The following is a 24,101-nucleotide window of genomic DNA, read 5'->3' as shown; positions in this document are numbered from 1 at the left end:
AGTTTGCAGGCATTAATATTAGCTTGTGGCTGACAGGTTTAATTTCATGGCTGTGAGAAAATGCAAGAATTATTTCAAATATATTAATTATATTTTTATCATCTGAAGAGGGATATTTTTTCTATAAGCACTGTTCACATGGAGATCCAACATGAACATTTTTCTTTCTTTCAGCAAAGTGATGAGGTTTAATGAGAGTAATTAAGAGATGAAAAAGCTTATTAGGTCATTTAATTCTTACTGCTGCCAGTACAAGATTTTCCTTTACATATTTCAGTGTTTTGCCCATCTATATTAAATTACTCATGCAGCAGGGATTCCACCGCTTCTCATGAGAGGCTTTTCTACAGTCTCCTAGATCTTAGCCTCAGAAAATATTTCTTTATACTTGGTATAAAATTGAAACAAAGTTTAGGCCATGACTCCTAACAGTTTCCCTGCCTGCTGTAGTCCTGCCTGGAATACTTCACAGCTGGCTGAAAACTCAGTCCCTTGCTAGCCTATCTTTCCTTGCCATCTATAAGGGAGGGCTGCAATGGGGTTCCAGAACAGGCACTGCTTAAACATTTCAGCTGACATTTATTTAGAGCTCTTAACCTTGAAAAATGTGCCTACAGCGTAAAAGAATTATCTTTCCAGGGTGAATAATCTGTTTAGACCCAATTTCTTGGTGGACTGTTTTTTAATCAATTCATAGTCCAAGTGAATCCATTACTGAAAGAGATGAGAGTCAAGACAATAAAGTTGGGATACAATAGTCCAAAAATTGTAATAAAATGAAAAAATACTGATAATACCCTAATAACAGCGCTTTAAGTTGAAACAATGGAACACATCTGAAATCTGGAACAACCATCACTTCTTTCAGTAAGTCAAACTAGAACTTTTAGCAAAAGAGAAGAAATGAGGTGGGTTTATCCTCAGTTCTCATCACCTTGTGCAGAAAAGTGGTTTGGAAAAGGCTCCTGTCCTTCCCATGCAGTTTACAGCAACTAGATTTTTTATAATAAACATGAAGCCAGCATTTGTACTGTCTAGTGAACTTCATGACATTCATTTCACCTGACTTCAGGTGCTTTCATCTGAGCTTGTTACTCAAGAGTTCCCTTCCGATCAACAGAGAGAAATCTCTCTGATTCTACAAGGAAGCCTTGGGTGACCTGACCTTTGTATTTAATCAAAGGTGACCACCTTGACACCCTACGCAAGGATACAATCTTCATTAATAGAAGAGGAAAATATTCTAAGCTGGCCGAGTTAGGAGATATTAATCTAATTGTCATGGCATAATCTAATAAATATTTTAACTTTAATGGATGCATTTTTGTTCTTAAAAATGATACTGAGTGGGCAAACAGGCAGAAAGGAAGGCAGAAATTAGTAGAGTAACATCAGCTGATCATTAATTTGATGAATTAGATATAAAGTTATTTACGTTCAAGAAAAATGCTATTCACTGGACATTGCTATTAATAACATCCCACAGGCTACAGCTGAAGCAGTAACAACTGATAATATATCATTTAACACTAAAGGTGCAGCCTTATTAGTTATTTAAAATAGAATTTGATCACAGATTTGACTGAAGATATTGACTTAAAAATCAAGTGAGAACATACAACTACAAGCAAGACCTTCTATAATCAAGTTTAAAATGAAGCTAGTAAGCTAAGATTGAACTACTTGATAGAATTTGTAAATATAAGTCAGTTTGGCTGTGGCTAGCCTGATGGGGATTCACGTTCAAACAATACAGACATCACCAATGACAGTCTCTGAATTTCATTTACATGTGTTTCTAGTGGGACAAAATAAAGATTTTCAAAGATTTGAATTTTCTCTGTATAGTGAAACTACTCAAGTAATAATTCAGATTTAGATAAAGTGAAAGACCAGTATGAGGACTTTCTGATTGGTTTGTGTTGGGAAGAAAATATATCATTTTAATGATAGGATACTCATAAGAGATTTGATCTTCTGTACACATTCCACTGGAGATGAAGGATTATCTTTCCAGCAAATGATTTATTTGGAGAGATAAAGAACAGACTGTTACTCACCCAGTGAGGTACTTATGTTAATATTTACACAGCAATAGGAGTTTCGCTAGATGGTTGTATGGAGGCAAGGAGTCCAAGCGCAAAGGATCCCTAATCTTAGTACCAGTATGCAGGTAATCTTTCTCCTGTCCCATCACAGATTCTGATGCCTCACTAACCAGGGAAAAAAATAGTTTAGTTCCTTCCTTTGCTTGTACAGCAATAAGACCAACAATAAAAACAGTGCCCAGTTCTTGTGGCAGAAACAGCAAGAGGGTGGGCACTGTTTTTGAGAACTCTTACTAAACTATGTTTATTAGTATTGAAAAAAGCAAAGATTTATCTTTATGGAGTGCAAAAATAGTTTGCAGTTGCTCTGTCCTCTTCAAATTACACATCCATAATATAGTTCAACAAATATGAATGTATGAAAATACGCTGCAAATATTTTTCTTGCACTCTCCATAAAAATGTTAGCGTATGTACTGTATTTTTTTCTTGAGGGAAACAGATGTCAGGAACTAGGTACCTTACTGTTGCCATAAATGTCGTCTGTCTCCGAAAGCTTTGTTTATTCCTCTTACACAGTTTCTCACTTCCTTTTCATTCTCTCTTTGACATCAGTTTATCTTTGAATTCAGATTCTTAACTTGAACATGCTCTTCGGAAGTATGACATGCTGTTATTATCAAATAAGTGTGCTATTACCAGATGAGAGAACCTTCCGCTAACCTGAATGACTGCTTACAAGAGGAAGGGTTTAAATCACAGGGACTGGGGTGATTTGTAAGGCTAGATTACTGTCAACTGCTTAGACGTTTTAAAAATACATTCCTTTAAAGAAACGGCATATGCATTTTTCTTTAAGACGTCAGTAAGGCAGATTTCTCATTTTCCAAAAGCCTTCTGGATTCTTTCAGAGTCTGCTGCCTTTACACATCAACATAATATGACATTCACTTAATACAACAAAAGTCAAAACCTTACATAAAGATTTTAGGTTTAAATTGTTCAAATGCACAAAACTGTAATTAAAAAGACATTTTTCAAATAGCATATAGACAGTATATGAGCATATAGAGCAAGAATATCTGTTAATTTTTTCACATATAATTCAATAATGAAGAGTAAGTATGCATGTGCTATGGAAACCATTTTTAAAAACAGGTTTTAAAGGTCTTACTAGAGCTACTTGCTACACATTAGCGTGCAAGCTATTTCATTCAGTTTCAAACCGATGGTAAGCTGTTTAAACAAGTGCTGTGTTGCATTTTGCCCAGTACGGGAGATAGACGGGGCACAGCACGTAACACTGTCAAAGAGAGTCAGCAGTCCCATTGTAAGATCCTTAGCATTAGCTGTAATTTCCATGTTCATTTTGAACTTGTGCTATTTGAGTTTAAGATGTAATTACACTTGTTACCAGCTAAAGTTTTCTGTCATCACGTAACTCTGAAGAGAATGAGCATAGCCTTTGGGCACTATAGCCAAACAATATAAAAATGTTAAGGAGGAAGGACATATAGCAACTATTCTTCGTAATCCTGGGACTCACTTCCTACTTCTGTACGTGGATGATTCATCTTTCAAAGATTAAAATAACATTCATTATTAAAAAAAGCTCACAGTGAAAGAAACTACCATCTGTCCTACAAATAGGAACTTAATTAATGCACTGTGAGAATCTTGTTAGATATCTGCATACATTATTTGTATAGATTACAGTTTTACAGATATTTGTGTATTCTACTTTAGATATCCCTTGAAAATTTGAATCGAAAAGGAAATCACTATGAAAGTAATGAAACAGTAAAAATTAAGAAGAATTTTGCATTTAAGAAGGTTTTGGAATGTGGAATTGGTAACGACAGGAATTTCAGAAAACGTTCATTCATGTTACTGTTATTATTCAAGATGTGATATCATAAAGTCCCAATCTAAATTAACATGACTGATTATATTTTAAGTACTGTGGCATCTACAACATACTAAGCATATACATATATACAGGTATAAGTATGGATATATATAAATATATAATTTCTTTTAATGTTAATATAATCTCAGTCCAAAAGCCTTGAGCAGATGTTATATAACAAAACTGGGATATCGAAATAAGTCTATAAGTGGAAAATATGGTCACATTAAATGTCAGATTAACTGAGAAAAGACATCCCAAGTTTAACCAAGGCAGTCCAAGAAAGCCAATCCAGTCAGTGCCCTCAAAGTAAGCAATGAAGCTGGTAGGAGAGGTGCTGAATTTAGAGCTTCCAAAAATGAAAACAAATTAGAAACAATTAAGTAGATAGTCTGCTTGCACGAACCTCTGACAGTTGTCTAACAATTCTTATGAAAATAAAGTAGAATGTAATTTACTAAGAGAGGCAGAACTAATATAATAAGCCTCATAAGCAAGTCACATTTCAACTGTTACGGAGGAGACAGACAGAATGTGTTACAAAATTCAATGTGTTGATGATGAGGATCAACATAGGAATTTTAGAGATGTTAATGAAAGCATAGCATCAAAAAAGGGAGAGAATAAAATACCAAAGAAACAAAGGGATATAAACATAACTTGCAGATTATAGATTTAAATGCATTCAAGGATGGTGGCAGTTACAACTGTGAAAGAGAAAAAGAGGCTAGCATGCAAGCATTTCCAAGGGAAGATACAAAGTCTGGTTTTGGCTGCATTACGCTTCCACTAATGGCATGACATCTAGGAAAAATACTGTGTACTGAAATGATGGATTGGATGTTACAAGGCAAGATGGGAACAAACTGAGTCACCAAGACAGAGTAGTAACTGAAATTTTCAGTGGATCAGATTATTGACCTCTTGTCCCTTCAGCAAAAGTACAATATGAGAATTACTGGGTAAATGCCCTCTCTTGAAAGGAAGGGCACTCAAAGGAGACATGAGGGAATGTCAGAGAGGGAACATAAAGTTACTATGATTTCACAAGATGTTACACCAGATGTTCTGAGTGATTAGAAATAAGCAGCAGCTGAGAAAGTGAGCAGAATCCTGAGATTTTGTAAAAAGAGTAGTGAGAGACCGGTGGAGAAGTTCAGACTGAATAAAAAGGATAATAGGCAAATTGTGGGGAAAGGAGGAATGACTGGTAAGATATTACCACTAATTTTAGAAGTGCTGAAGAATTGAACTATGGGTCTTGATGAAAACAATTTGTTTTGGCTTATTGGAAAACATAATAATCTGGCACTCCTCTCTTTCAAAGAGTGTGTAAGATCTCAAAACAGATAAGATTTTCAGCAGACTAAAAATCTAGTAGGCTCCAAGATCCTGTTCCTTGTTTTTTAAGTTACGAGTTCATGAGTCTTGTCCTTGTTGACATTTGTTCCTGAGAAACATGCTAAAATACTCCCAGTGAAAGAAAATATTTTGAAGCCAGCCAATGGAACTACCATAAACTAATATTAAAGTACCAGAACCAGAGGTGGGGATGTAACATTGAATGTCAAAATGTGAGGAATGTAAATACCAGAAATATATAAAATAGTTAATTAATTTATTCCAAATTTCAGATAATTTTTCATCTCAGATTTGATTTTGAAGTTCCATATTCTCACACTACAGCATTTTCATTTTTATATGTAGATCAAATATCCCTATAAGAATGCAGCACCAAAACCTACTTGTTTACATTGTTCTGCCTTTATTTGGCACGTATTTCATTACGTATTTTTCCCTTGCTAAAACAAGAAAACTGCTGAAATGAGAACTTGCTTATCTACTAAATCAACATCTTGAAAGTTTTAGGTGGCAAAGTCTGCAGATAGCAGACTAAAGCTAAGTCAACATTTTCTTACATTACCTCAAAAACTTTTATGCTTCCTTTTCTATCAGAGATCTCACAAGATCTCTGTATTTGCCTGTCAAACAGAAGCTATGCAGCTGTAAGTAAAATGATAATTGGAGAGATAATGTTAGTGGTATTCAGGCATCTCTCTCAAAGCAGCTTAGTCATATGCTGTATGGAATAAAAACAGGATCGGCTGAGTAAGGGAATTTACTGTTTCCCAGGAAAGGAAATTGCCTGCAACACATCTGGCAAAACGTTCTAACTGTTTCATTTTGACAAAATATACATTTCAGCTCTTCTTACAAGGTGAGTTCTGTAGCGTGGGTATCTCCTTTCTAAAAAGGGAAAGATCTAATTTGTACTTTAAATATATCAAGCCACTATTTGCTATTTTATGTCAAATAGTGTCACTCACCTAAAGCAAGCAGGAAATCACAGGCTAAGCAGCCTCAGTTTTTCAGTTTGCAGAATAAATGTATTATGAATGCAAACATGCCACTCCATATCGACAGCAGAAATAAAAGATGAAGAGAACAATGAACATGAAAAAAACACTGAGAGGAAGCAACTGGTCTGAATTAGAACTTTTTACTCAATTTCAATACTGGCATATATAAGATTCCATGCCAGATTATTTAAATTCCTTCCTACTTCAACATGTCTAACAATGAGAAGTTCCTTCTCATAATTGACAGGAGACAGATCTTCTCTGTCATTCAGCTTTTCTGGAATAAGCCCTGCCCTGCAAGCAGACTTGTTATTATGCCTCTGAGGCTCAGTAAAAAGGCTGCATTCAGGCATCTTCCTTCCTCCTCCTCAGTTTTCAAGGACAAAAATGTATTTAACTTGCCTTACTTTTTACACCAGTTTTCTAAATTTAGCTGTTACTACTTTCTTTCCCTCTGAACTCTGACTGGCTTTGACTCCCTGGGGAGGCAGAGAAGACCACTTCCTCCTCCACAGCTGGGAAAGCTGCTCCCAAAGGGATAGAAAGGGTGAAGGATCACAATCAAATGCTCCAAAAGATGCACCAAATACGGCACTATCCTGTAGTGAAGGGTTAAAGGGATGTATATTTATTTTGTTGGCAAGGTGAACACTCGCTGACTTTCCTGGGCAGTGGGAAAGACCACTTCATTAAAGCAATGTGAGTCCATTGGACCCAGATGGGGAAACAGCAAAATCCTCCCTCAGTTATGTGTGTGTTTTGGGGGTTGTATTCCCGTTATTGCCCCTACAGCCTGGAAGTATCAAGGACAAGCTGGGGAAAACATTACCATGGTGAACCTCCAAGAGCTAGATGAGAAGCACAGCGGAGTAGCTAACTGGTGGTGCCTGCTGCGTTGGTAAGAGTCTTCCAATAGTAATTTGTTGTCACTTCTCAGAATAATACCTGCACTTTCCATACCTTTTCCCTGAACTGCTGACAGCTGCCATAGCAACTGGCCATTCATTCATTCATTAAAAAAAAAAAAAACAAACCCACAAAAAACCAAACCCAGCCAAAAACCCCGTAAAAGGTGAACTAGTTTCTCTTTCCAGTATTCATACAACCACAGTTCTCCCTAGTGGAGGTCCAAGATACAGCAAGCCTTGTTAGGCAGCCTCCAAGTTCAGTTTTGTTCCTGGCCCCATTACGGCTCACGGGCCTCCTGGGGTCATGCATCGGCCTTTCCTAAAGGAAAACAGACTCCACTTCAAACCTTTAAAGATGCTCCAGTCTCTCCTCAAAAACCCAGCAAAACTGAGTTGCCAGATTACATTGGTGACCTGACTCACTAGTGTGGCATAGAGATGGTAAGCTTCATAGCAACTCAAAAACTATTGATTTAATCACGCCTCTCATGGAGATCCTGTCTAATGAATTCTCAGCATCCCTTAAATCTTGCCTTTTATATATGTACAGTTCCTTGAGTAGAGGTCTAATAATTAAAAAGAAAACTTCTAAGAGACTACACTGGTCAGTCTCATCTTTACCTTTAATATCTAGCTAAAGGATTAAAAAAATCCATGAAAATATAATCAGAAAAAATAAGATTATCCTCCAGTTCTTCCTCACTAGGAGACAGATACTTTCAGGGCTGGAGCAATCTTATTTTCAGCACTACTCTATTGAAGGCCCCTATATTTTTGGGGCTAGTTGTGGGAGGAAAAGAAAGCAGGGAACAGACCAATTTAAGGACAAGTACAAGCCATAATAGGAAATTCTCATTTAACTTAGCAAATTAATTAAAAATACTCAAATAACAGAAAATATTGAATTTGAATGTCTGGTTAGATACCTAGAAATGCTTCACACAGTGTAGTGTATAAATCTAATGCTACATGCTGTCTTCATTGGATAATAGTAGGTTTCTCAACTACCTTGCAAAAGACTGTTATTCACATGGAATTAAACAGTCTTTCAAAGACTTCAACACATTGAAAAGTAGAAATCAGTGTACAAAAAGCTTTTGAAACTTCATTAACAATGCAGGTAGCTGTCACGTTAATTTGCTTTGCTATTGCAATACAAAGTTGAAGGGATGGAGAATGCACAATTTATATGTCAAACCCTCCAAATATGTACATTTTGTAGAAAGTAATCTTGACTGTATCCCAAGTTCCAAACATATTCCTCCATTTCCTCTGGCTGGAAGGATGAACAATGGCAGATGAATACTCCACAGGAAAAAAATCTGACCAATTGGTTCCACAGGTCACAGTCCCAGTATAATTAGAACCTTTCTGGAAGTCTCCGGAATTGAATTCTGGAGATTTTCCTTTCCAGAGGTAACTATGTAGTATGAAAAGAAATCCCAACAGCTTCCAACAATGTAAGGCATGCATTTTAGCTGCTACGACTATTTTTGACAACCCCTGAACACAACTTCCATGATTTAAAAAGTAAAAGACACATTGATACACTATGTGAAATATAGCAAGTTGTGTAAGAAAGTCTGTCCTAAGAGATCCCGAGGCACGCTGCGATTTTACTCATATAAGAGAAACTTTGGTCTGTAATTCATGTTAGTTTGACTAGCATGGCATTCCCTTTGTTTATTTTAATTAAGAAAAATCTATAGCTTCCAGATCCAGACCTAGCAAAACTCTCAGGCAGTTTGTCTTCAGGAGTCAGTATCCTATCATGCTGGTTTCAAGAAGACATTTTCTAAAACAGAGAAGTAAACTTTTCCAAAATTTCAATGGAATCAACTCTTTCCCAGGGTTTGGTAAGTTGGTTAGTAATTTTCTGCTTTTTCAAGATCATTGATCAATGCAGAGAACATGGGAGTGGGAAGTAGGGGGAAGCTCCTTTTTACTCTTACACATACGTTTCAAATACTTTATTAGATTTTTCCCTCACCTTTTACAGGCATTTCCCACTTCCAAGGGCACGGAGTTGGGCTAGCGCAAGCTGAGCGGGTAACTGCTATTCAGCCATGCCACTTCCTGAGGCATGCCTTACTGCCACTGCCTCGGGAGAGTTACTCCCTCTTCCAGTTCCAGCTGACTTGTGATTTGTAACTCTCGCTAATGCTAGCACTTCCAAAGTTAGCCATTTAATACAGACAAAAAAGCTTTAAAATAAAATTTTAAAAAAGCTTGAAAACGCTTAACTCTTGAAAGACATGCCTAAAAATGAATGTTCATCTGAGGGAGTCAGTAAAATACAAAGTCTGTGTTCAACTGCAAACTTTTAATTACACCCCCTCTCTTGTTCTCTTTGCAAGGACGTGCCCAAGCCTGCTTTTGTATGCTTAGGACAGTGTCTTTCCCTGTAATTATACAATGCATTAAACACCAACGAAATTACATCTTGGTTCAGCGCATTTAAAAAAAAAAATAGATTCTTTAAGAAGAACAAACAAGCCCCGGAACTTTTTTTTTTTTGGTCAGCGTTTAAAAATGATTACCACCACAAATAATTTACAAGCATAGTTGGAGGCTATCGGAACTGATTGCTCAGTCTTGGCAATTCTTAATTGGAGCCGTGCTGCAGGCATTCGCAGGGGTCCTGTTGCTGCCGGCTCCTCCCCGGGGTTTCCTCTCGCCCCGCGCAGCCCCAGCAGCTCCGCGCCGCCCCGCGTAGCCCCGCGCCGCCCCGCGCAGCCCCGGCAGCTCCGCTCCGCTCCGCTCCGCGCCCGGGCGGGCGCTCTCCCTGCAGCCCCGCTCTGCAAATGCCCCCCCCCGCAGGAAGGCACTGGCGGAGCCGGGAGGGAGGAGCAGCTCCGCTCCACATGTCTGCCTGCTCTTATCAACTTATCATATAAGGGAAGGAAAGTGATTGATTCGGGCACCGAGGCCGCGCAGCCCTGACACGGGCGAGGGGAAGAAAGCCTCACGGCTTGCGGGCCGGATCCCGCAGCTTCAGCTTTTGCTCTCCGCATCTGACAGCTCAGGCCCGGCGGCGGGGGGAAGACGGCAGGCTGCCAGGTCGCAGCCAGGACGGGAAAAAAGCCCAGCCCTCATTCAGACGGCACATGGCAGCGGAGCACGCAATTTCAGCGCAGGTTAACTAGGTCTGGGCTCTCGCTAGCGCACGAAAGCACTCTAGGCTCGCCGGGTTACCGCAGGAATTAAAATGCAGCTGACTGTTTACTTCTTTTGGGGCTGCAGTGTTTTCTTAGCCTCGGGGTACAACTCCTTTAGTAAGAGCATGGAGACGATAGGCAAGAAGCAGTACCAGGTTCAGCACGGGTCATGCAGCTACACCTTCCTTTTGCCCGAGACGGACAACTGCCGATCTTCTACTTCTTACGTGTCCAACGCAGTGCAGAGGGATGCACCTTTAGACTATGATGATTCAGTTCAAAGACTGCAACTACTTGAAAACATCATGGAAAACAACACTCAGTGGCTAATGAAGGTAGGATAACATCACTTCTATTCTAAAAATCTGGTTTACGGTTTCTTGTTAGGTATTTCATTGTGTTCTTTTCTTCTAACAGCTTCTAACTTCACAAAATGCATTATCTAAACTAAATTTTGGAATTACCTTTCAATCAAAAAGTTGTTTTGAAGTCTGAGAACATAATTTTACTGACTGGAAAGGAACAGAGAACTGCACTGTTGTGCAGAGCTCGTGCCTTAAAGTTTGTCATTACATTTGAGTTGCTTGGACAAATAGTAATTACATTCGCAGGCAGACTGTGAGCATGTCTGAAATTTCTGACATGAAAGAACCAGCTACTCATTTATAATTAACTGACAAGGGCTATTGTATCTCTATTTAAAGAATATAGAATGTACCTTAATCCGAGGCATGTTTGCAAAATGTTATATTTTGCTTTCAAAACTTGCATGCAGAAATTAACATATTAAGACCCGCTGATAAAGAATTGTAATTCTATGCAAGGACTGCAAGTCTGACTTGCAGTGAAATTAGCCGAGTGAAGTGATAGAATTTCAAGAAAGTTCATTAGCGGATATCCTTTGCATCCTGTAACATTTCCACTCAAATACATGATATTCAAGGGAAAAATATGCTGGAAGAGGTGTTGCAGATGCCACACAGCTTCCTTTAATGCAACTCCATTGTAACTAAGGGAAAATGACATGTTTATTGCCAAAGTGGCAACATTTGTAAAATTATACCTGAAACAACAGAAAAAAATGTGTACTGCTAGGTTCTTAATATTACTGGAGAACAAACCTGATCACTATTCCCCATTTTTATAGAAACTCATTTGATTCTAAATGGTATACAGTTCAATAGATTTTGGTTTAATAAACCTTTACTTCACTGGTACCTGAAAAAGTGTGATAGCATAGTTTAATTGGATAGTAAATGTATGAGTCTTTATGTCTCATACCAAGGTGCCTATCTTCTAAGCAATAAATATTTTGAGGACTTAACTGAGCAGTTGACATAATGGCTCCAAATAAGTGTTCAAGTGATGTCATAAGGGTTTTTTTCATAAAGCAAGAAATATTTGTTGCGAATGGAGAGAATTCACAATTGTCTACAATGAGTAGCCAATTCTTTATTCTAAGCTTACATGACTATAAAATAATTCTGCATTAGGGTTCACTTCTCTCATCAGTTACAAAGTTACAGAACTAGCATGATAAGATCAAAGGAACCTGCTGGAGAATTTGTGCGTGTAAGAAACAGAAGTCACACTTCAAAGGAGAAAGCATAGTGTTTTCATCTACCTGAAAATGAACCTTGAAGGTTAAATCCAAAATGCTTACACTTGAAGGCTGCAGTGTGGGCCTCTAAATCTGTCTTTATGGGCTTAGGATGCTTAATTTAGACGCCCAAATAATGTCAGTTCAGTAGCTTTTGGTTTTTTAATCTCACAGGCAAACATACTTCCCTCCACATGCTTACCTTTCTACTTATTAATTTACAATGCTCACTATTGTAATGTTAAGACCAACATTAACAGATGTGCAATGCAGGATGAAAAACACACAAAGTAAAACAGTCTAATCTACCCAGCTGCTAAGCAATTTCCTAACATAAATAGTAAAATCACACACAGGACTCCAGTGCTAAATGCCACTTAAGTAGGCAAACACAGTATCATAAGTGGCATCAGGTAAACAGAAACCAGTAAGCAAATTCCAGCATCCTTATTTAGTAAAAACTCTGCTTTTTCCTGTCAGTCCCTGGGAAATCAGTTACAAGAGGAACAGGATAAGTATATCTAACCCATTCTTTGGGGGATCAAAAGGCAGATTTTCTGTTTTACAAGACAGAGAAATGTTTCTTCTATTTGAGCAAAGATTTCCAAATAAGATGCTTTAGAATAGCCTGATCTTTTCCTAGCTGTTCCACAGCTAAACATCCTGTAAAATAACTGCTGTTTGCCTTTTTCACTATTTTAACACCTGCTCTTTATGTCATCTGTTTTGTTCACAAAGAGACTCCAACAAAAGTAGCTTTTCCTTAGATTTGCTTTGCTAGAGACACCTGGTTTGCAAGTGAAGATGAAAAGCAAACAATAACCTTTAAAGTTGCTTACAGAGTTTACTTGCTGGTTTTTTAAGGTCACTAATACACATTCCTAGGTTCATATTTCAACTTATGAAAATATAATACTACATTAATCAAGGCATGGCGAAAAAAAAATTGTTCACTTAGTTTTTATACCGTATTGAAAGTGTAATGTAAGACTGATGTAAAAAATAACCTGACATTAACTTCTCAGCAAGTGCACAAAAAATTGCTTTAGGTCTTGCTTTTTTAAAGCTATTTTTGCTCATTTAAGAGGCAGCACCTGTTTTGTTTTGAAGTCGCGTAAAAAAAAATACATTACAACCTTTTAGTGTGAATCAACCTTTAGACGTTGTTCCTGAAGTATTGCACATCCCCAAACATTTTTACACTCCTCCCCCCCTCCTGCCTTTAATCCATCAACTAAAGGAAACATTCTGTTTCTGAATGAACCCTAGGCTGTATGAATGGAACAGCATGGGAAGTGTGCGCTTCATCTGGTTAATGGACAAACACAATGGGAAGAAAATGAGTTACGTAGGTCCAGGTTCTTTTCTGATCTGCTCCTGCATAGGGAGCAGAACACTTTGTTCTACAATAGCTACAAATTGCTGCTTCATGAAAACACATTTTTTTTGGTCTGAACTGTATTAATGCCTTATGCTACTACCGTACATACCATACATAAAACTGTAATGTCTTTTCAAAAGTAGATTATGTTTAAGCGTTCAGATGACATACTAGAACAAACCACTATTCCACCTAATCCAGTGGTTAGCAGGAAGCCAGTAAGCGATGCTGTAGAGCAAAGGCCAAAACCCTAGACCAACTGTGCAGCAACATACCTGAAATGAACGTTCTTCTTTGACTCTCCCTACCTTGGGATCAATTTGTATATTGAAGTGTAAGATTTTTTTTAATGCGTGTGTGGGCAGGGAGAACAAACCTCTCAATAACAAGATTTTCAATTAATTTGAGAGGATAGCAGATTGGTATACAGCTGAGAAACAAGACTGGAAATTTTAGATATAGACATGTATGTTGGCTATTATACTTTGGAATTTTTTTTAATATAAAAACAAAATCAGTTTTTCAGATATTCCTAGAAGACAGGCAATTCCCTTAAGTTCCACAATTAAACAAATCTCTATCTTAATTAATGGCAGCTTTACCATTTGGATCACGGCCTTTCTACTCAAGGAATTGCACTTTTTTTTTCAGGTATTAAGACATTGAGATAACTGAATGGGAACTTGAATTTACTTCTTAGTACAACATTTGAAAACAATATATGATCAGATTGATTATAGCATATGGAATATAGGTAATTTATTTGTAGTTTATCAGCAGATCAAAAGACTAGAAAATAAAAGTCTGTGCCAGGAGTCAACATTTAAGCCTAAGACCAGAACTTCATCCTGAACCACCCCAGCAGAGTGGGAGGGGGACACTTCGCTGATAGAGATGCAGTATCTTTGGATACTCTGAACTGAGATTCGTTTTTCCTTGTCATGTTATCCTGGAAGCTAAAAACCCTTTGTCAAATGTATTTCTTCTCTAAGCACAACAAAATCAGATGTTTTAAGATGTACAGGAATGAATGCTTATAATTTTTGATGAGTAATTACCAATGAAAAGTTATAATTATTGTATATCATACTTGTACTAAACTTCATATCTCAAATACAAAAAGATATTCTGACATGCTGTCATCCAAAAACATCTGCACGCAATGGACAAGGACAAATATGTTGTACAGTGTTGGATTTTGAAGTACGCAAGAGATGATTCTGACTCTGAATCAAGAGCTGCATTCCTTTCTTAAGTAATGCATCTGTTTTCACTTATTGTGAAAAGTGCTTGTTTCTGTCTATCAGCTATGTATTTGCTCAGCGAAAGAGTACTGGCAGGACCCAAAAGAAAATGCTTTTTTACTTTCAGATTAGTACATGTTATCGGATAAAGTTTCCATGCTACTTTAAATGATCTGACTATGCAGTTTATTGTTATATCTCCTGGAGGTAAATTTCTGTGAAAAGATTTGAAATGACACTTTTGCATGCGTTTTAAAACTATGTTGTAAAGACTATTTCTGCGTCATTCCACAAATACCAGATTGGTGATACAGGTATGAAATTGCACAAAATCAAGAGGACTAGAGATTTTCTTGTACAGATCTACAAGACAAAACTGAAGTTGAGAGCTCGCCATCTCCAAGATGTTACTAGTAAAAAATGTGATAAACAGAGGCTTGTTTTACTGAACCAGTCTCTTACTAGCATTCAAGATATATTTTAATGTACTTTGTTTGTTATTAATATAATCATAAACTTATCTTTGGTCCAAACGGCAAATTGGGAGACTTTCTCCATTAATTATTGACATCAAGTGCTTTATTTTTCTTCTTTTTATTCTTTCTTCAAGTGTACATATAGGAAATGAACCTGGAGATGCTTGAGTTGACAGTTTCCAGTCCTTTTTGTTTGCATACCCACTTAGCATACAAACCTTAACAGCATAATCTTTAGAATATTTTAGAAACTTTTGCACAGAGACTGAGGTTCAGAATGGTGTTTCTTTTACAGACGATCATCTTGTTTCTGATCCTCTTTTGTTGTTAATTATGAACAAATTCAATAATGTGCATCTCCCCATAATTTACCAAGGGAAACAACCAATATAATTTGCTTGATTCCTAATCACAAGAAAGAAGCTATCATGTATGTATTGCTTAGAATGGAATTTTGCCCAGAAGACACAGATACCCATTTCTAACCTTCAAAGTATGACATCTAGTATCTTCAGTGACTGTATTATACTGTCCTTTTCATACTACAGTATTTGTGTTTTTGAAAATATACCACATTCTACATTATTTGATTTACAATACTTCTTACAGTAAACCAAGGCAGCTTAGTAAACCACTATTTATTTAACAGCCTTTTACATACTTTAATGCAAGAACCTCCTGTTGCATCTGTTATTTCATGGGATTTTACATAGCTTTGGCTTAAAGCCAGGATGGGGGCAAAATAAGACCGTCTTCCTCCACCATTACCCTTATTATAGGGCTAGGTATGCAAAATGCTGCCAACTGATTTAGAAGACATAGTCTCAGACCTTAGGTTAGGGTCTACAACAGAGAGGTGCCACTCTTGGATCCTTCTCTGGAGCTTAGCAAACCCAGAGTTTCATCAGATGACTCAGTCTATCTTAATTAGCTCCCTAGAGTAAATTCAGTCTGTCTCTTCAGCCTTGAAGAGAGAGAAATAGAGGAATGAAAAACTTAAAAGAAATCCCCCTTGAAGAGGCAGATTTATCAGCTTTGCTGAAGAAGTTGCAAAAGCTAACATGCTGAACGGCCCTCATCCTGGGATACTACTTTGGCACTAAAGTCTGTAAGCCTCAGAATCAAGAGACGATAGGTAGAAAGTAGAAATGTGGGCTAGGCTGTAAATGTGATATGAGTATATAGATAAACATTATGCTTCCCACTTGTTAAAACAGCTTAGGTACAAGAGTCAAATCGGGACTGATGGCCTTTCCATAGAGTTTGGTGTCTCCCCATTCCCACATCCTGACAGAATCATAGAATCACAGAACGGTTTGGGTTGGAAGGGACCTTCAAAGATCATCAAGTCCAGTCCAGGGGGCAGGGACACCTTCCACCAGATCAGGTTGCTCAAAGCCCCATCCAACCTGACCTTGAACACTTCCAGTGATGGGGCATCCACAACTTCTCTGGGCAACCTCTTCCAGTGTCTAATCACCCTTATTATAAAAAAATTCTTCCTGGAACAGAAGATGCAAGTTGTACTTCAGAGAAAAAAGGATCTGGCATCTAGTTAGCAATAAGATACTGATGGGAGCCTTAAGGATACCCGTACAGACTGCAGAAGGGAAAATGGGAGAAGATGTCTCTTGAATAAAAAAATATTTCATGTACGTACTAGTATATGAAACAAGGATGTCACACACAGAAAATATTTTGGTAGTCCAAATGCTCTCACTAGGAAATCTCTTACTGGTAATAAAAGCTAAACCACTGAGAAAACAATTTATCCGTGGACCATAAGTATCAATATAGCCTTCAAGAAAAGGAGAGTTTCTATAGCACTGAATAAGAAGTTTCAGAAAAAAGCACAGACAATTTTATCTGCCATTTTATTCTTTGAATTTCTCAGACTAGCCAAATATAAATTACAGGTGAAAAAAATAATAGGATCATCAGATAATTTCATAGGGCTAAGCATCTCGGGGAAAAAAAGGTATGGCACAGTAATTTAATACTTAGAAATGCCTTAGAGATACGGGACATTCCACAGTGGAACAAATTAAACCAAATAACCTCACACACACAGAAAAAGTTAAAAAGTGCTTTACAACTGGAAACACTGTGATCATTTCATTTCCTTTAACAGATGTATCTCTAGGAAATGGGGCAGAAGAAAAAAATAATTTTATTTATTCTCTACTGAGGATAAAAGAAATACTGTTTGGTGAACCTAAAGTCTATTCCAAGTAAACCAAGCTCAGAGGAAATGTTAAAGAATTCTTCAGGTTACAAAATCCAGATCCATGTTTTGTATAAAAAAAACCCCACACCTAAATAGTTCTGCAGACACTCACTGTGTCAGTTTTCAAGCTGCCTAGGAAAATACATTACTACTCCTTAAATTCCCTTATTAAAAAAAATGCTTACTACGTTCCAAATAATTACTGAAATCCTATTAGTTTTTATCTCTTTGTGGAACAGGTTAACCCTAAAATTAAGATGTTGTTTACAAAGCTCAGCAAATGTATCCCGCAATTTGTATGATTAGGAGATACCTGTTCTCATTCCAACTTCCAGCACATTATGACTTAGTCTGGACAGAGAGAGGGAAGCTACAGAAACTTTTCTGCTGTCTTTATACCGCCCATACAAAGCTTTATCAGTTTATCTAATAAACTTCCAGGAGCCTACTGAGGTCATTACAAGGTCTTCCTGCTAAAAAGAGAAGGCTGATAGAATATGCAACCTTCTCTCCATTAACTTCTCTCTCTGTTAGTGAAAGTATGGATGGAAATCTAGTATTCTTCACAGAGTTACATTACTCACAAAAGCTGTAAGGAGTGAAACATTTCCCTCTCTAGATGAGTGAATACTTCAGAATTCTTAGATGACAGCAACTTTCTTTCCAATTCAGCTGTCTCTAGAGATTCCTCTTAAACCCAAGAAGCATATAGTGTCCTAACTTTGCTCAGACTCCCTTTAATACTGTAGGGAAAAAAAAATATTTTCAGTTTTGTATTTGTATTCAGGTCTCAAGAATCATAACAGAGCTTAAAAAAAAAGGAAACTATATAGCGTACCTTTATCCTCTGGGGAACAACATATCACCTTTCTATCATTGATTTTGGTCAGGGATTAAAGTCAGTGTGTTGTGGTAACACAGCTGAGAGCTTAACAGACTATTTTATTGAATAGCTAGCTACAACATCTTATTATTTAAGTTTCCAGAAGGAGGGAAAAAAAGCCTTGCTTGATACATTACAGCTCTCTCAATGTTAGCAACTAGAATTCTTTAAGAGGCATTAAATTTTTAGACTCTGTAGTACCTTTTAATAATGTAATTATCAAGAAATTGGAAATAGCTACGTGCATTTCAAAAGCTGTGCTAAAACATACACGAGGACCAGAGTAATTCAGTATAAAGTCAAAACTACCATAGTAGAGCATTCTGGTGTGGTACAGCATAATCAATCACACAGCTGTCATCATTTGAGCTACTTCAGAAGCAATGTTTTAGTATGCTTTTTGAATAAAGTGTCAAAACCACATGAAAACACACTAAGCAAATGTTTGATCTTTAATTATCACTCTGCTTAATAGAGCTTTTTGACAGGGATGAAAGCTAAAAGTTCTCATCTTTGGAGAAAGAAAGTTTGTATCCATTTAAAAATGGTACGGTCTTCTTCAAATATCTAGTATAAAACTGACTGAGCAGTGTATTAAGCCCCGTCCAAACAACAGCTTGCAGACCTGTTCATTCTCACGCTGCAAGCATTAAGAGTCATTCACCTCGTGTACTCCCGGTATCAGCTTCATCGCTATGCTTGCTTTTTGTGTCAGGCCTGCACCTGACGTGCGTGATCCTGGAAGGAAAAAGCCTCTTTTGTTCCATTCTGTCAGGGTGTGGGAATGGGGAGACACCCAGCTCAGTGGAAAGGACATTTCCTGGGCAATAGCCATAGCCCTTACCCCACCAGCAGCTCCCCTACATATGATACGACGTCAGTGTACTGGAGGCCTGCCTTTCATCATGTGACTTGATGTATAGTCTTACACTGACGTATTTGAGTAAGCCGAGAGGTTTAATTTTGATAGCTGGCACCTAAAAATCATTTTATCTTCCTCCAAAGAACTTGTCGAGATCATACGAAGACACTTCATATACTTTCTTTAGGTCCTTTCCTTTGAACTACAACATTATGTTCTGTGCAACTGTTTCTGTACAATTTTCTCCCCAGTTTCCATTTGCAAGGTGTAAGCACCTGCAAGGTAGCAGTTCAAACCCACAGTTTTGAAGAGAAATATAAACCAGCCCCTTAAGGAGAATGTGCCAATCGGTCAAGAAGCAGTAGCCTCATTTTTCCACAGTATCAGCTGTCAACTGACAATCTCAGCTGTGCATAAAGTCAACATTCAAACATCAAAAAAAGCTGCACATCCAAGACTGAAATATATGTAGCAATGGAAAACACGCTTGCCATACTTTCCTATTGCATTAGCAAATATCCTGTCCATTCAGACAGTTCACGAAAATTCAAGAAAATTCCCTGGTGAAGACTTAATGAAACAATTTCCATGGTTTTGCTTTACTTTTCAGAAAGCTTTTATTTTCAGAAAGCTTTTCTATAAATAGGGTAATTCAACTACTCAAAGGGAACACCAACTTCCAGTTTCTTAATACAACTTTAAAAAAATGGATAAAGTAGGCGAAAGACAGCTTAAGTGAATGAGTAAAACCAGACAAAATCTTGTATTTTTCTGCTTCTAAGGAACTGACTTAAATAAAACTAAACTTCCTTGCATGAGGTCTGAACTTTGACTATATTAACTATCCCAGTGTTTTTCACTTATGTCAAACTTTCATCCTGATGCCAGATTTTCTGTCAGATATAATGATTGCTTATAAAGTAATAGTAAATTAAAAAACCCTGTTGCAACTGCTACTGGAGCCTTACTGGGAATGTTTTCTGAAAACTACTCTGACATGATGAAACAAAGTTCAAATAACTAGAAGGTAAACCCCAAGACTAATAACCTAACCCTTAGAAAGAGTATAAACTGCAACAAATATAAACAATCTGACCCTGTTGAAATCTTACCACATACAAGCAAAGATTCGGACAACTACAGTTTATCAGCTATGGAAGAAAGTTTAAGTATAGTTAATAATACCCTAATTTTTACTCCTGACACATAAGTTTATTTGTCTTGCATCTAGAGAAGACTTATCCATGTCCTGAGTTCAGCTTCTTTGTTATGGTAAACTTTATTATTTTAAAAAGGCTCTGACAACAGCATACAAAAACCCAGCTCTGCTCTAAGCAAGTAGAAAAATTCCCACTGACTTCTTAGTGAAACTGAGATTTCATCTGATATATTTAAAAACTCATTTGACTCAAAAGGTGAAACTCTTTTTTTTTAAACTCTTTGAAGTTGATAATGGAGTAAATCAGTAAATCAGACGTGCTTTAAGGCTTACTTCATGTGGACTACCTCTAACTAGTAAGGATACTATTGGAATAGAAAAAAGAGTGATAATTTTAATCACAAGGAAACACACATTTTCCTTTTCTTGTCCCTCTCAAGTCCATGTAGGAGTAAAATTTCCCAAGAGTCTCATCCAGTCAAGTCCTTCGCACTCACCATTTTCCTTGTTGAATTTCCTTCTAACTTCACAATGTTTTTTAACCTTCAGGCCAACCAGACAATTCCTTCCCTCAGCTGGCTTTAAGATCAGTCTTCCAGCCCCCTTTTGCAGCTCATTGCCTTTATGAATTCCTATCCCTGACACATCCATTTTTAAAATTCTGCTCACACAGATTCAGTTCTTTTTTTTTCCCCTTCTTCTTTCCCTTCATTAAGACCATTCAGCTTCCTGGCTGTCCAGTCTGAACTCCCTTTTCTCTACGTCCCTTGTCATTCAGGATTCTCAGTTCTGGATTATTTTGTCCTCATTGTTCCCCCACCTACATGCATATTCTCCTGGGTATTAAGACAGCTTCTTTTTCTGGCTAGCTGCATGCAGTACCAATGACACTGTACTTTCTCTGTTGCTAGATGTGGTTACTCATCTTGAGAACAGAGTCTTGTATCCAAGGGATTCTCTTGAAAATGCATTTAAAAGTCTCCCTCTTCAGTGGCCCATCCCATCAGATCTTGACAGACAGGGACAAATTCCTCCCATAAAATACCCATCCTATAGTGCATAGCTTTGGTTCTCAGCCATTTTTGCTGAGATTTCCTCCTCTTCTATTATAATCAATGCCAATAGCTTTGTTTTGAAAGGATCTGGCTCCAGTTTCTGGTCTTCGTAGAAGGGCATCAACTGGCAGCTGCCTGGCTTCAGGCTTTCAGGAGCACTGATTGGAAATCAGCTCGAGAGGTGACTTTCCATCACGGCCTGAGTGCTCTGTGGGGCACCAAAGAGGAACTTTTGGAAGCAATGGATGGGAAGACTTTTCTTCTTGGTTCTGTTCCAACAAACTAAACTGCTTGCTTTTAGATGGATAATCCTAGCTATTGAGGTGAAAAATGTATTTTTTATCAGGATTACATATTTTAAAATATTTTTTTTTTCTGCATCACACACTACATTTTGTTTCTGCAATATGCTGCCTATGTGTCCTGATCTTATTTCCAAATATTTGTGTTTGTCCACTCTTAACACAGTAGCTTCCTGTTTTATCTTTCAAGCATGGAATTCCTCAGAAGCTTTTGCTTTAAAGACTCTTAACTGTGCTAATGGAATAGCAAAGGGAAATAAATAAGTGGCATTTGACAAGAGCATTCAAGATGCTCAGTTTTTTAACCAAGCAGAGGTGACCACCTGAGCTTCCCTTAATTAAGGCAGCACTTAGTGCTTTCTGTAGTCACAGTCAAGTCCATTTTGGTTTTTGGGTCCTGCTTCCCCCACCCAGTGTTTTGGAAACCTCAGGGAAGTTCTCTGACAGGTCTGGTCTAGCAAGCAAGGAATTTTCAGATGAATGATGTAAAATGTAGCAGCTTTTCAGACACACCATCTCCCCTGTCTGTCTAGCTTATTAGCAATGGAAACAGTGGAGAGAAAGATGCAGCATGTCTTAAAAAAAGAACTACAGCACTTAAGAGAGGAAATTACCTTTTTTTTTTTTGCAAATGTACAGGAAAATCAGTGCTTGAGTTCTTAGTAGAGAAGTTCAGTCTTTCAAAACTGAAATCAGCAGCTGACGTGTACTGTCTCGAAGTCTTGAGCATTCAAAAATTGGCAGGCCTTCAGCTCAAATGACTGGTTCGCTCTTGGTAGCATCATCATTGAGGCTTCTTCTTCAAGAAAAAAATCTTATAAAAGCTCCATAAACTATATTTAGAAGCCGGTATGTTGCAAAGTTTAAGAACTACTCAAAATGCTTTCAGTTTCCTTTATCTGTGAAGTTTTAAAAAAAATCTAATGAATTTTCATGCTGAAAGATGCTCTGTGAACACAGCTTTGAAACAGGAGACACCCAGTTTTATAGCTTACAAAAGGGACTAATTGTGTTCCACAGCTTCCTAACTAGTTTGATCCTTGAACTCCGAATCGTTCTTCCTTCTGGTTGGAAGTGGAATGCAAGATGACTGCTTCCCTAGAAAGCAATGCTGAGAATGAACTGTGAATGCCTAGCTCTTTTTCACTTCCCCAATAACATATTTTGAAAAGGGGAATTTGCTTTATATTTCCTCAAAAAATTGCACTATGATTTGCTCCACCACATCATGAGCTATTCTGTAAAATACACTGTTCTGTTGAAAGAGGAATTCATAACAAAATTAAGTTGATAATGTAAGTTGAGAGAAAAAAGATAAATAGTTTTATATTAAGAAAAATCTGTGCCAGATATAAATTCGCTAAATATTTTGTAAAGTTTATAAGGCTACATAGCCAATGTCTTTCATGAAAAATGTCTTAAGTATCCCTACCATCAGCTTTTATTTCAGCTGCCTGTTGCTCAGCGCAAAGGAAAAAATATGCAAATGGGAAAGGATTACTTTAGATCTGAGATCTAAGCACATGTTTATTCAAATGTGGGCTTTTTAGGGCAGAATCTCAGCCTTATACCAGTCTGATTCACTGATGGTAGCATGCAAGTACAAAATATGACTGAAAACATGTAGGCTTGTCTCCAAAAAGTTTGAATATTCAATTTGTGAAATTATAGCCCAATGCTATAACCTAGTATTTAAAAATCAAGTATCAATTAGCAGTATTTCTTACACTGTTCATAAATAAGAAATCCCAATTTTGAATGTTGGTGGCTTGTTGCACATAACGAGGAATATTTATATTCCTTTCAGTGAATGGCAGAAGCATCATTGGCTTCTTGTCTTCCTGGCTTCAGTGCTACTGAACTTCGGCAAAATGCCATTCATGACTCAGACTATTTATTTATTCTTTATTTTTAGACTAATGGGAACTTTATGAATTCCTTCCCTGATTTCTAAGAGAAATACCACTTAGCTGTGATCTTGAAAAACGGTGATTCAGAATCTTAGATTACTGCCTTAATGAATATCCTTAACTCTTAATGAGAATGGTTAATCACCACATAATTGGTTTTAGTTCTGAAGATACGGTTGTTAAATTTTGCTTTTAAATTATTTCCTTACCCATATAGAAATAGACTATTAAAAGATTTGTCAAGGCTACTATTTAGTTTCTAGTAACAACATTTTTTTTTAAATCTCAAGAATATTTTTAATTTGCAATTTTATTTACATCTCTTAAAAAAATGCACATCTGTGCACCGTATAAAGTATATGTATCATATATAGTATAAAGAACCTGTGTCATCCTCCAAGTGACAAACCATGTGAAAATGCATGTGCAGTTAAGAAAGCAGTACTGCGATATGACGTACAAAACAAGCTCAGTGTCTGGAATCATGGGAGCTCAACTCTAAGATAGCCTTTGGGATAGTTTCAGCTCTCAAAGTCTCTTTCCTTTTCCTATGCACTCTTGATTTTTCTAGGTCATCATTTTGATTGTAACTTTTGTAGTTAGTTCAAAACCTACAATA

At 37.3% G+C, this 24,101-nt stretch overlaps 2 protein-coding genes across 7 annotated transcripts in view; one reads left to right on the top strand and one right to left on the bottom strand.

The window, feature by feature from the left end:
• The window catches only part of MCPH1 (microcephalin 1), a 136,880-nt gene that overhangs the window by 25,185 nt on the left and 87,594 nt on the right, over positions 1–24,101 (bottom strand). The gene's annotated exons all lie outside the window — the stretch shown is intronic.
• Positions 10,035–24,101, top strand: part of ANGPT2 (angiopoietin 2) — a 48,206-nt gene continuing 34,139 nt past the window's right edge. For both annotated transcript variants that reach the window (XM_072857801.1, XM_072857800.1), the window contains exon 1: positions 10,035–10,718. In XM_072857801.1, coding sequence (XP_072713902.1) covers positions 10,434–10,718 — 285 coding nt within the window. In that variant the 5' untranslated portion in view covers positions 10,035–10,433. The remainder of the gene's footprint in view (positions 10,719–24,101) is intronic.

The sequence above is a fragment of the Ciconia boyciana genome, chromosome 3 (assembly GCF_034638445.1).
Source record: "Ciconia boyciana chromosome 3, ASM3463844v1, whole genome shotgun sequence".
NCBI lineage: Eukaryota > Metazoa > Chordata > Aves > Ciconiiformes > Ciconiidae > Ciconia > Ciconia boyciana.
This window is presented reverse-complemented; position numbering and strand designations above follow the sequence as displayed.